This window comes from Nelumbo nucifera, chromosome 7, assembly GCF_055504915.1.
Source record: "Nelumbo nucifera cultivar China Antique chromosome 7, China Antique-T2T, whole genome shotgun sequence".
Classification (NCBI taxonomy): Eukaryota; Viridiplantae; Streptophyta; class Magnoliopsida; order Proteales; family Nelumbonaceae; genus Nelumbo; species Nelumbo nucifera.
The window spans coordinates 18,208,362-18,222,160 of NC_142655.1; the positions used below are offsets into that span (position 1 = coordinate 18,208,362).

General features: G+C 38.3%; 1 protein-coding gene and 1 pseudogene across 1 annotated transcript; one reads left to right on the plus strand and one right to left on the minus strand.

Annotated features, from left to right (window-relative positions):
* Positions 1 to 1,513: 1,513 nt before the first annotated feature.
* LOC104590300 (Single-stranded nucleic acid binding R3H protein) lies at positions 1,514 to 7,969 on the minus strand. Its single transcript, XM_010248908.3, has 4 exons — positions 7,593 to 7,969; positions 3,046 to 3,664; positions 2,688 to 2,967; positions 1,514 to 1,815 (listed from the first exon to the last, which is right to left on the minus strand). Exons 1-4 carry the CDS (start codon positions 7,714 to 7,716, stop codon positions 1,765 to 1,767), a joined length of 1,074 nt encoding a protein of 357 aa, XP_010247210.1. The 5' UTR covers positions 7,717 to 7,969; the 3' UTR covers positions 1,514 to 1,764.
* Positions 7,970 to 12,695: 4,726 nt separating this feature from the next.
* LOC148790241 (phospholipase A I pseudogene) lies at positions 12,696 to 13,445 on the plus strand (annotated as a pseudogene).
* The last annotated feature ends 354 nt before the right edge of the window (positions 13,446 to 13,799 follow it).

Here is a 13,799-nt window from a genome sequence, read left to right on the forward strand (position 1 = left end):
TTGCAAAGTTGGATTAATTTTGCATCAACAAATTACCTTTTTACCAAACAAAATTTCAACTATAATGGATGCAAACATGAATTTCAATAAAACAGACTTTTTCTTATCAAAAGTCCACTTGAATGCAACTTAATTTATTTTTTCTTGATACACTTTTACATATTATTATCAATATAAATATCCATTGGTCTGTCTTTTGTCAATGCATAAATGTAAAGTTGAAACACAGGCAAAAGTGTACCAGAATGCAAATTTAACCCGAACTGGGATTTACATTCAATTTGCATCATTTCCAAACACAGCAACAAATTCCAAACTCCAACCACATCCCGGTCATTTAATCGTTCATTACTGGGCTAATTCATGCACAATTAACTAGAACAGATTTTTTTTCCAATAATTTGCAGTGAAGGTGTTGTCTCAGCAACATACTACCACGAAAGCTGGCAAACCAAATCAGAATCTAACCAATGGAGAGGATGGAAAAAGGGAAGAACGTGGCCCCATCAACGAAACTAAGAAACACAATGCCAAGTCAGATTCACTTTGCTTTGAAACACCACCGTCTCACCAAGTCCATTATCTTCTATATTTTTAATATTATAAATATTAGGATATTCTTCAAGTAATACCGAACTATCACCATATCACGCACTTGCAAACGGTAGTGGAATTTGATTTGTGTTTCAAATTGTTGTCAACTTGTGATAAATGATATTTCATATGCGTGTAATTTATTGCTTTCTACGCCTCCCGCCTTTCCTCGAAAAAGTAGCGTCAACCATTAAAACTTGCAGAGCATACACAAAACAAACCAAAGAAAAAATTAAAACAAAATACAAAATCCCAACAACAGATTGACCTAGAAGTAGTCACTTCCAGAGTTCCGACCTTGGGTGAGAAAGGAACGTCTTTGGTATCTATTTTTCACTTTAATAAAGGATTCTGCAGTTACAATTTCAATGATAATAGATATAAAATTCCACCCAAATGTATCACATGGACTCTAGTAGTCAACTAAGATAACAAATGAAGAGCAACCAGTTGATACCAGCCTACCACCAAGACACTAAGTTCAATATCAAATTATCAACTAGATAACCACATTACATACATACACAGACAACACAAATAAATTTATCTTTGTAGCGTCAAGCACGATCATCTGAGTCAGACATACCGTACCCGTTGGTTCTTTCACCCATCATCGCTGTGTTTTCCATTTAATCGATTATCTAATATATGGAAAGGCACACTATTGAACTGTACACATCCAGCTTACACCAACAAACACATCTTGAAAACAAAATAGAAGAGCACCTTATATTACATGTAAAGCAAGCAATGCAGTGCAACTAGGAACCCATACAATATCAAAAAGCAAAAACTAGGGATTCCCATCAAAACTTTAAGCCCACTGCAGCATAATCAGGTCTAAAGTTAGCAAAGGATATAGACAAATAAAAACTGAAGCCCATATGGAGTGGAAACGAAAGAAAACAAAAAAATCATGTTTCACACAAGATCAATGAATAGAATTCCATTACCAACAAAAATTATATCTACGCACTGAACCAACAGTATATGACTAATATGAATAATACTACTAGCTTTCACTCCTTGCTAATAAGGAAAATAGAAACATACAACTAATAGGGTAGTGCATCAGAAATAAACAAATTGCGTCCCTACGCTCAGTAGTACCTAACAGAAAGGAAATGAAATGAACTGCAGGAGTAATGATATACAGATATCCTCTGTTTTCTAATGGTTCTGGGAGTAATCAAAACTCAATGGTTGTTGATAAAATGGAGCCTGCAGTAACAGTAATGGGCAATAAACAATTAGAGATGAAATAAGAGTATAAAACATACACCAAATTCTTAAGATGGCTCTGCAGACACCAGAATACGATGGTCCCACTTCAAAGATCTCCTAACCAAGAATTGACCAGTAACCTTTTAGACAGGAAACAAAGGATAGAAAGGTTCTAAATGATCCCTTCTCTTCCGATTGGTAGGATGACAATAAGCCAGCCTACCCACCCACCCAATAAACCACCCAACCAATCATTGCCTTCCGATTTATCTGCCCTACAACAAAATTAAAGATCCAATAAAGGCAAACCAAGTTTGGTTGACCTATCACATATTCTAACCCAAGGGATTTCCAGTCTCACCCATTTCCTCTTGTGACTCCAATATGTTTAGAGTGAAGCCCACTAACAGGCTGGCATAATGGCAATATTTATGGAAGGCACGAAGTGCAAATTCATCATTAATAACTATCATTCCTTGCACCATTATAAAAGTGACTCAGACATTAACATGTATGGGTATCACCTTTGTATGTGCTATGGACACGAGTTGTCATAAAGACAGCCATTACACTTTGAATGCACACGTGCCATATCAAAAAACAAGTCACAGACCCAGGAAAATGCTTACTAAGCACACTAATTAGATAGTTATGACTAAAAAATTACTGAAGTGCTAAGACCTCTGTCTTTCAAAGTTTGCACCTTTTCTTCAGAGACCAAATGGATACCAGTAATCAGATCTTTTATCTTAATCATCCAGGAGATCCCCAAAGTGGAACCACCAAAAAAAGGTGTAACAACAATCTGCAAGCATCTTCAACCCATTTCTATTTCATTAATGATATCAAAATATGTAAGCGTAGCCTACCTGGAAGACAGCATGTCTAAGTTGCTCATATGACTGAGCATACATCATTGCAGGACTAGGCCAGTGCATATACATGGGGTCCCTAGAAGTCTGATTTAATCCCACAGAACAAAATTGGCCCACGGCTGGATTTGAAGGCCTGTAGCTGAAGGATGTCTGAGTACTCTGTAATTGGTTCAGAGGAAACCCAGATTCATACTGCATGAATGAAGGCTGAAAGCTTTGGATATTGAAAGGCCCCAAGGCAAATATCTGATTAGGCGTAAGGTTCCTAACATACCTGCAGAAGCTGAAATGTATCAGTTTTACCAGTTGACAATAACTACTTTTTACCCCAATTAAGAGAAAGCAGCCTTACCTTTCATAGCTCCTGTCATAATCTGGGTCAGAACGATCTTTCTCCCTGTCTTTGAAAATGGCGACTCTGGAAGAACTACCATCCCTTGTGCTAGTAGGAGTCTTGTCTGGCTCATCCACAGTTATCCTGCAACCTTCACTCTCATCTTTGCTTGAACATGAGCTTCTTCCATCATTTGCTACAGATGAAGAACCTTCTAAGTCAGAACTGCTGGAGTTACTGAAAATGCGAGCCCGTGCTCTATCATACTCCTCCTTCCTCTCTTCCACAGTTCTAAGAGTAAGTTTAATTCCCTGATCATTTGCATCATTTGATGAAGCTTTATGTGACCTTGGCCTGATGGCAATCTTAACCTGTTCAGGTCTATCACTTTCTGGCTGTTTTGCAGTAATCTCTGATAGACAGACAGCAGGAAATCTGCTTTCGGATGTTTTCGTCACCACTATTCTAATTCCCAGGCCATCACTGACATTATCCATTACCATAGACTGAAGACCATAGTGTTGAGCAACACGATGAGCTGCAAGCCTGAGGTAGGATGTTGGGAAATGTTGAAACTCAAATTGCTTTTGGTCAGGATTTTGCATAAATTTCTGAATATCCAGCTCCATACGCAGAACTGAAAAGATAAACAAAAAAGCAAAAAATCATAGGAGAAATTAAAAAAAAAAGAGGAAAACCAAAACATGTATCTTTACCATTTCAGTGACCACATGGAATCATGTAGCAAGAATGCCAAGAAAGACTAAAACCAAGAGAAGGAGAAGGAGTGCAGTAAATCAAAAAGTTGACGTCACATTTGCATCACAAAAGTGACATGCTTCATAAAGAATGAATCTTGAACAGACATGCAGAATACATTACCTAATAAAAGAATTGTCAGGCCCGGCAACAAGAAAGGACTCACTACAAAACACAGTAAAACGAATAATCTACTTCAAAACTATACACAATAAGCTCCAAAGGACCTCATTTAAAGAACACTCCTCAGAACAACCCACTCCCCGAATAAAATGTATGAAAGACATATCTTTCAGAATCTCATTATTCAAGTCAATACTACTCTGACTTGCACTTTCTGCTTTCTAAATACACAATCTAATTGATAATTTTTTATGTAAAAGACATTCAAGTTAATTCACATTTTTTTATCCTCTTCGTCTAAATGTTTTCAAAGATAAAAGATTTTCAACAGTCAACTTTCTTTTGATGGACTTTTCAACTCAGTGAACTTGAACACATCAATTGAATTAAAAAGTGATTAATTATAATTATTAGTCAACTCTCTATCTCCTTCCTGCATTAATAAAATAGACATCTGTTAATTGCTTTATCATAGACTATATAATTGTCTTAATTTTACTATTGTTTTTTATTCTTTTATGTAACATCAATTGTAATGTTTTCTGGTTGCTAAACCAACTACAGAAATGAGATAATTCATAAGGAAATAGAGAATCAAGCTAAAATCACCCAAAATTATTTATATAAAAATTAATTCCACTGTCACTCATCTATGACTAAATTAATAAAAAATCCAATTCCTAAAAACTGAACACTTAATACTAAGGAAGTGTGCCTTCACAATTATGTTTCAGTCTCAGTTGAAACTAAGGCTCTGTTTGTTTGCGATACAAACACCGAACCAGGGTATTTATGTACCCCAGTTCGCGTTTGTGAGCATTTGCTTGATATGTAAAAAAGTAATGATTACCATATGTTGAATGTTGATTGTTGAATGTATGAGAGATTGAGAGAGACACAGAGGGAAGATTGAAGAGATTAAGAGAATAAGAGAATTGTTGAATGTTGATTGTTGAATTGGTGTGATAAGAATGGTGGAGGATAGGGGCCATAAGACTATTTATAGGAATTGGAAATAATTCAATTGCCCAAAATACCCTAAAAACTAACTGTTTTTTAGTTGTTAAGAGGGGTATTTTGGTCATTGCAGTGTTTTAAAAGCGCAAGTCACTAAAAAGACACAAGGGCCATTTTGCACCAGAGGCGCAATGTGCAAGGCGAGGTGCGCGTCTTTTCGAGGCAAGGCACACAATTTAAAAAAAATCTAAAAATTCAAAAAAAATCAAAAAATTATAAAGCATAATATTAATAAAAATATTAACTTAAGTTTTAAAATAAATGTTTTAAAAAACCTATTATCTAAAATTAAAATACATAAATATAATATGTAAAACATATTCAAATGAGAATTTAAAAATGAAATCAAACATATAAAACATTTTAAAGCATATAAAACCCACAATCTCTTTTTTTCTCAATTACATCAAGTAGGTAATGTGACATATTACATTCCTAGTTCTACAAGCCACCTTTGTGCCACGCGCCTCGAGGCCAGCCCAAACAAGTCCATGTTAGGGTCTTAAATTCTTAGATTTCACACAAAAAATAATAATTTTATAGTTTTAATTGCTTTTAAGAAGATATTTTATTAAGATAAATGAATGGACAACATTACCAAAAAGCGGCAAATTTTCAAAAGGCGCACACCAGGGCTAAGGCACACCAGGCGTACGCCTTTTGAATGGGTTACACCTAGGACCTAGATGAGGCGCCTACCCTAAAATGCACCTCGCCTGAGCACCTAGGCCCTGCGAGCTATGTCGTGCCCGCTCGTGACGGGCCAAGGTGGAGGTTAAGCCGCGGGCTGGGCCGTAACAACACGCGGGCCGCAGGCGGAACAAACCATCAAGTCGGGCCTGGCATGACATGTGGGCTGAACACCTCTACACTAAATAACCCCCCCCATTCTGCTCAACCATATAATCAGCCATAGAAGCATCTGTGTTAAAAGAAAACTCAAATAAGTTTGGGAACAAATCCTTCAGCATGCTATTACCACACTAGAAATCCTTCCAGAACTTTGCCACACTTGGCTCCCATGGTGGGCAAATTTCCCACCTTGCACACCGAATATTCTGCCCACCTGAGACTACACCTGTCTTCTATTTTTTCCCTTTATACATTTATGTTGCCATAAATAAAGAAAGACTAAAAAGGGTAGAATCAGAAATGAGTGCATCAGAGAGGACTTAGGAGTCTCTCCAATAAGTGGAAAGTTGTGGGAAAGTTGACTGAGAAGGTTTTTGTCATCTGAATAGATGACCAATGACAGCACCAGTGAGAATAAGTAAATTGATTCAAGTAGAAGGCTTTAAAGGAACAAGGGGAAGACCAAAGAAAATGTGATTTGAGTTGGTAATAAAATAATTTAAGGGGTTATGTTTTGACAGAAAAAATATCTCTTGGTAAAGAAACATGGCAGGACCGGATTTATGAAGGCAACCCCAAACAGATGGGATTAAGGCCAAGTTGAGTTGAGTGTGCACTTTACGAGGGCTTGCATAGATTTGACCCCATTGCATATCTAAATATCCAACCTTGATATAAAGTGTTCACAGAAAGAAAGTCTAACATCCAAAATTACATAACCATTCCATGTATCTTAGAACTTAGAAGTTATACTAAGGTAGCTTGACAAAGCACTTAAATTCATATTCCCGCTTCTTCAGCTTAGATTAAGTCATAATTAAATCAATAACACTCCAACTGATCATTCTGTCTATAGTTTCCATTTGTATAGTAACTTAAACCACTTGCAGCATTATTTATGCCGCCAACCATCCTACATCTTCTTCTGTTTCCTCTTCTAAGAAAGGATATAAAGATTCTCAAAACAATAGACCCCATAGTGTAACCAAATTCAGTTTGCCTGAGACCAGCAAATTTGGGTCCCATCAAATTTGCTCATACTTCATATATAGTTGAAGTCATTTGAATCACTTAAAGAGGAGGATCCGTTTCCCTTTCCTTCTCATTAGAATTTTACTGGAAAAATGTTCAGATGTCTCTCCATCTGACAGAGACAAACAGACCCAGAAAGGTACAGAAACCTAGCTCTTACGTTGACAATAACAGTTAAACGAATACAAATCTAGAGACATGAAAACAAGTCCATGTTGTTGGCTATCAAATGAAAACCCTCGTCGTCTTAATTTCAAAAGGCAGAAAGTTAAGGGAGCATTGTGAACTATGTATTCTTATGACATAAAAACTCTTATAACTAATGAGCTAGAAAAGAACCTATCATGAATCATGATAATTGGAAGTTAGAACGCGCGGATCTACGAAGAATTGAAGCCCAATTATGAAGCGAATGATGAATGAGCACACCAGAACACTCGTATATAATAGTCACCGAAAATAGAAAACCCAGATCTGAGTTTAAAATCCTAAAAAGGAAACAGTCCCACCACTCCTACAACCCTTAAGAAGAACCAGAATCAAGGTACTCCAATTGAAGAAACATATGCACAATAAATTCTTTCAAAAGAAAAACAACAAAGAAAAGGAAAACTTCGTAAGATCCTAAACAAAAACCACTTCCAAAAACAGAAAACAAATCAACATCACCCCCAAAAAAATAGCCCTCTAAAGAGTAGCAACAATAGGACAAAAAGTGAACAGAAACAACAACGATAGATACGAGAACAAGGGCAAAAAGGAAGAGAACAAAGGAATCTAACCAGTGAGACGATGGCGAGGGTTCTGAAGAGCCTCCTTCAAGAAGGGATCCACCAGAGAAGCTGCCACATCCTTGTCCTTCTGAGAGGGCGACAAGCTATCGTGGGCCGAGGGAGGAGAATCCATGAATGGAGAAAGAGAAGAAGTGCTCTTCTGTGCCCTTCAAAGAGGAGGAGGAGGAGGAGGAGGAGCTTTCTCTCGGTTTCTCTGTCTCTCTGGCGGTTCTTCTTCTTCTTCTTCTCTCCTCTCTCTCTCTCTCTCTCTCTCTCCCCCCTGGTCACGAAAGGGCCGATAAGAAGAAGACTTTCTTCCGTCTCAGCATCGGAAAACTCTATCGCACAAAAGGGAGGAGGGCAAACGATGGGTCATTAATCTTTTATATATTTCTCAAAATAAAAATCTATTTACTTGTTAATAAATAAGGAAAAGGACAAAATGGCCCCAAAATTTCCCTCCATTTCTCCTTTCCCACGTAGAATTGGAACGTGAAGCCGAAAAGTCACCGCTTTGTCCAATCTCAGCCGTCCAAAGTGTGTTGGAACATTGGATCTGATCGTCCAATGTTTTGTCGCCACCGGAAAAAGAACTCCTCCAGATCATCTCTCTCCTTCACACTTCAACATTGTGAACTGAATACTAGAAGCTTCCACTCTGGAATAGAACCAGAAGAATGGGTCTGGATCATGGAGCCTGGACCGTCTGAACCCATTTATTTAAGGCCAGGGTTTAGAAAATTGACCAATTCTATCCTTATTATTTATAGATAATGTCTTAAAATACCATTACCTTTTCTAATAATTGACATCGCTGGTAATTACTAATGGAAAAGGAAATATCAAATTTGCTAAAATAAAACCAAACTGAATTGTAGGAATCCCTGCTTTCCCGATAATTTACGATTCAGGACTCCTATTTCTATTTGTGGTCCTTGTGAAACAGCAGCTATAGATTCTAAATATCAAATAGATTGAGACTTGAGAGATTATATATAGAAGTTATAATAAGGTAGTCGGATTCCATGTGTTCGTTTCTCTTCTCTAATGATGATTGATTGCTCTCAAAACCATTGTGAACTAAGCAGAAAGTTTCTTTTTTGCGCTTTTTCTCTGAGAATCCGTTTTAAATTTCAGTGGTAATTAGTTCAAAGTTCTGCTTATTACTATCTCCTTATTGTTCTTTCCTTGTTCAAGTTTTTATTGAATGGGTGACCGGGTTGGTACAGGAACCGGGTGTGGATTAGTGGGTCCTACCAAATCAGGGTATTCTAAAATTAGATTTGAATATACCCTATAGATCAGGGTAGATTAAGGTTAGTTCTGGTGGTGGTGCAAACCTGCTAACGTTGCTAACTATTTATGCAATGGCACATTTTTTTCAAGGGAAAGTCTGATACCGAAAAGGCATGGTACCAAAAGAGATCTGACAAATCAAAGCACCCATGAATTTTGATGAATACCACCTGTTTGGTGCTTAGTCATCTTATGATACCAGTTGATTAGTTGTAAGTTTTTCAAGTATCATAGTGGAACCCCCTTTACAAATGGCCAAATGATGTATTTTAAACCTCAAATTCCCCAATAAAATGTAAGAAAAAAATTCTATGAATTGTACATTTTAAAGAAAAAAGAATTAGAAAATTTTAGGAATGAAGTGATTAAACTGAATGAGTTATTGCTTTCTCTTTTAGTGAATAGGTTCTGCCTTTTCTAAGCTCCTTGATAGTTCAATGACATGTTGGGTATATTACCATACACCTAAATATTTTATCCATTAAGAAACAAGTCATTGATTCAGTTCTTATTTCCTATTTGATTACATATCACTGATTTGATAGTTCAATGACGTGCTTTATAGCACTCCACAATGCCATCAGCTTTGAACTTAATGCCATACACCCATCGAGCCCCAATTGGATGTTTGCTTGGAGGGAGATCAACTAATGTCCAAGTATTATTACATTCCAACGCAGCTACTTTGTTAGCTATGGCTTGACACCAAAGAGGATCGGAGCTAGCCTCAACAAAGGATTTCGGTTACTGAAGGGAAGTTATATGGTTTAAGAAAGATGCATGAGAATTAGAGATGCTAGTGGATGAACCTTGAGTTGAAGTTGAGTAGCAAAAGTAATCATTGAGATGGGGGGTGAACAGAATCGCTTCAATAGTAGGTTATGGGTTTGGTTCTGGAACTTGATTTGGTTCTGAAGCTAGAGATGTTGTGGACTAGGCTAGTTGTGGTGTTGAAGAATCATAATCACCTTTCATCAGTGGCAGTGGTATGACTGTGAGAGATAGGCTTTGTTGCCGATCTAAAGCATATGGAAAATCATATTCATAAAAGACTACTTCTCGGGAAGCAAGTATTCATTCTGAGTCAAGATCATAAACTTTATAAGCTTTCTGACCAAAAGGATAGCCCACGAATATGCATCGAAGAGACCTGGAGCTAAATATGTCTCGATGAGTAGTGTTGTGGGCGTAACACAAATATCCAAAAGTGCACAAATGTTCATAGCATGGAGTACGACCAAATAATACTTCAAAAGGTGTTTTCCATGAGAGGATAGGAGATGGTAGCATATTTATGATGTAGGCTACTGTCAAAACACACTCACCCCAAAATTCCACAAGCAAAGAAGCTTGGAAGCATAGTGGTCATGTAACTTCTATTAAGTGTCGATGCTTCTATTTGACAACTCCATTATGCTATGGAGTGTCAACACAGGAGCGTTGATGTAAGATACGTACCTTGGTTAAATAAAAATTGCTGCAATGGTTGGCTTAAGAATTCCTTTCTATTGTTAGTTCGAATGCAACAAACACGGGTTTGGAATTGGTTCTCAACCATAGAACAAAAAGATGTGAAATGAATGTAAACTTTTGATTTAAACTTCATCAAATACACCCAAGCATTCCGAGAAAAATCATCTACAATTGTCAAAGAAAAAAAGCATACACCTGTGTGTCAAGGGGTATGGTATCCTCCCCAAATATCACAATATATGAGGTGAAAACAAGATGAAGTACAAGAAGTGCTTATTGGAAATGGCAGTCCAGGTTGGCGTGCCCAATGACAGACATCACATGGTGAAGCTGAAGATTGTCCTATAATAGAAATTAAAGGTGTTGTTACAATCCATTGAGCAAAGGTGTGCCCCAAAAGATGATGCCATAGTAAAAAATTGGAATGGGAGGTGGCAGCAACAACAAAGTAAAGTGATGATTGGGTTGGGTGGAGAAAATACAATCCATCATATGCTCTACCCATGCCAATCATTTGCTTCAAGGCTCGGTCTTGCAGAATGCAATGGGTAGGATAAAAGAGAGCAACACAGTCCAGAAACTTAGTAGGTTTTGATACTGATAATATATCAAAATGAAGATTGGGTACATGCAACACATCATGAATTGTAATGGTGGGAGTCAAAGTGACAGTTCATCGATGGGCAATGTGCAATGTTTTTCCATTTGGCAACCAAACCAGTCTTGCAGTATTTTCAATGAAGTAATTGTCAAATAGAGAGAGATAAGCTATCATATGGTTTGATGCCCCAGTATCAATTATCCAAGAACGTAAATACGAAGGAGATGCATGTCTCTTATTGGGGAGATTAATTGAGGTAGAGAATCGTTCTTGGTTAAGGGGTTTCATAAGCTAATTATATTGCTCTACAATTAGGCCAATAACTGGGGATCTAGAGGCATGGGATTGCTCTGTGGTGGTTGTTAAAGCCGAATTGCCTCCAGATGCCTATTCACTATTGGATCCATCATTCTTCTGTGAAGATCGATTTTTGTTCCAATTTGGTGGATAACCATGAAGCTCGAAGCACTTATCCTGTGTGACCAGTTTTTTTGTAGTAGTCTGATAGGCCCCCAATTAATTTTACGTATGTTAGGAAGGGGAAAGGTCAACTTTCAGCCAAGGGGGGAAATAATTGAACAAGGGGGAACTTATGGAGGGAATAAGGAGAGTTTTGTAGCATTTATAGCTTGTCAGTTGGGAATAAGAAGAGTGTGGGGCATTTATAAGTTGCCCAGCTGGGCATTTATTATGGAAGGCAGTTATGTTGTAAGATGTGTATAAGAAGGGGCTTTAGGGGATGGAGGAGGGAGACTTTTTTGTTGAGTACAGAATTCTAAGAGTGCTTGGGAGAGCCGACGGTCTCTCGAAGAACCAACCTATTATAAATGATCTTCTTTTCTTCTAAATGAATATCAGTTCCCTGTTGATGTACTAGTGGTTTGGATTCTGTTGTGAGTCTGTGAACTGCGTGTCAAATTTTTTGGTCATATCAATGGTATCAGAGCCTATCTTTCCTCGGCCATGGTGACAGTTAAAGAAGTGGCATCACAAGTGGAAGGATTCGAAGAACGCTTGTCTTCTCTGCATTATGATTTGCAGCTGGAGATGGATGGCTTACATAATGATTTTTAGCGTCTCAATCCAGACAAGGTAGCAGCTGGACTTTCGAAGATCTCGTCTCTAGAGAGCTCGGTCCAATCTCTGGAGGGAGGCATTCAAGATCTGGTGAGACGTTTTGATCTGTTGCTTCATCAATAGGTCTCTTTTGCTCCTTTGTCTTCTACTGACATTGCTCCTCCATTAATCGCATCGAGCCGTGTTGCTGACAAAGGGAAGAGTGTGGCATTTCCGACGTCTTCTTCGATGCTGGTGTCGGAACATACTCCTGATTCACTTCCCAGGAAGTTGGAGTTACCCATTTTTTATGGGGAAAATCTAAACGACTGGATTTTTCGTGTATAACGCTATTTTGAGATTAATGGATTGCTTCCGGTAGAGCGTCTGCGTGCTATAGTTGTTTGTTTAGAGGGCGATGCATTGGCATGGTATTACTGGAAAGATGGTCGGCGACCTTTTCGTGGTTGGACAGAATTCAAAGAGCTCCTCCTTGAACGTTTTCGATCGACTCAGAAGGGTAATTTACAGGAGCAGCTATTCTCGTTACATCAGTCTTCTACTATTAAGGAGTATCGTCGCCAATTCGAGGTGCTCTCCGCTCCCTTGCGTGACCTACCGGAATCAGTCCTTGAAGTAGCATTTGTTAATGGGTTGCGCCCAGATATCCAGCCGAACTTAGATAAATGGAACCCGTTGGGTTGATCAGGAAAATGGTTGTGGCCCAAAAGATTGAGGATAAGAATCAGGCCCTTTGGGCTTATCAATCATGTACATTTCCTCATTGGCCCACAACATCCCCCTCTGGAGCTCAAGTTGGGTTGAAGCGCAATGCTTTCATTGGAAGTTGTAGGTATCAAATATGGAAGGCTATAAGAGCATCATCTGCTGCTCCGTATTACCTTGATGATTTCTCTGAGGATGTAAACTGTTGGCAAGATGGTGCAATTGTAGCACATAATTCCACTATTTTCGCCATTAGAGATGCACAACTTCTATGGCCTGATACAAGAATTGATTGTTTGGTATCCATTGGATGTGGTTCTGTCCCAACAAAGCCTCGAAAAGGTGGGTGGCGTTATCTAGATACTGGACAAGTTTTGATTGAGAGTGCATGCTCAGTGGAGCGAGTGGAAGAAGAAATGAATACTTTGCTGCCAATGCTTCATGAAATACAATATTATAGATTCAATCCAGTTGATGAACGTTGTGGTATGGAACTGGATGAGACAGATCCTGCAGTTTGGCTGAAACTGGAAGCTACAACTAAGGAGTACATACAAAGTAACTCCCAGGCCTCTAAAAGTCTATGTGAAAGATTGGTTTTACCATACCAAAATGAAGAGAAATTGTCAGAGAAGTTTAAGCCGCAGCAAATTCCTAAAACAAAAGCTTCAAATGCAGTGCTAGATGAGAACAACCCTTCCTTAGGCTAGAGGCGTATGATGCTTCTTGTAGAAGCTTCTCATAGTCCTGATTCAGGAAGAATTGTCCACCATGTTCAGTCTCTAGGGGACATTTTGTGCACGCAATGGTAAAAGATTGTCTCTTGTGAGCAAAGTATCAGGATTCTCAAAGGCAGTGCCAACAACAACATTTCCTACTCCTTTCACAACACCTTTGTTCACTTGCTTTGAGACCAATTTCCTCATTTCAACCTTGAGGACAAGGTTAGACTTTGGGCGGCGGGTAATGATAGGCCCCCAATTAATTTTACATATGTCAGGAAGGGGAAATGTCAGCTTTCGGCCAAGGGGGAAATAATTGAACATGGGGGAACTTATGGAGGG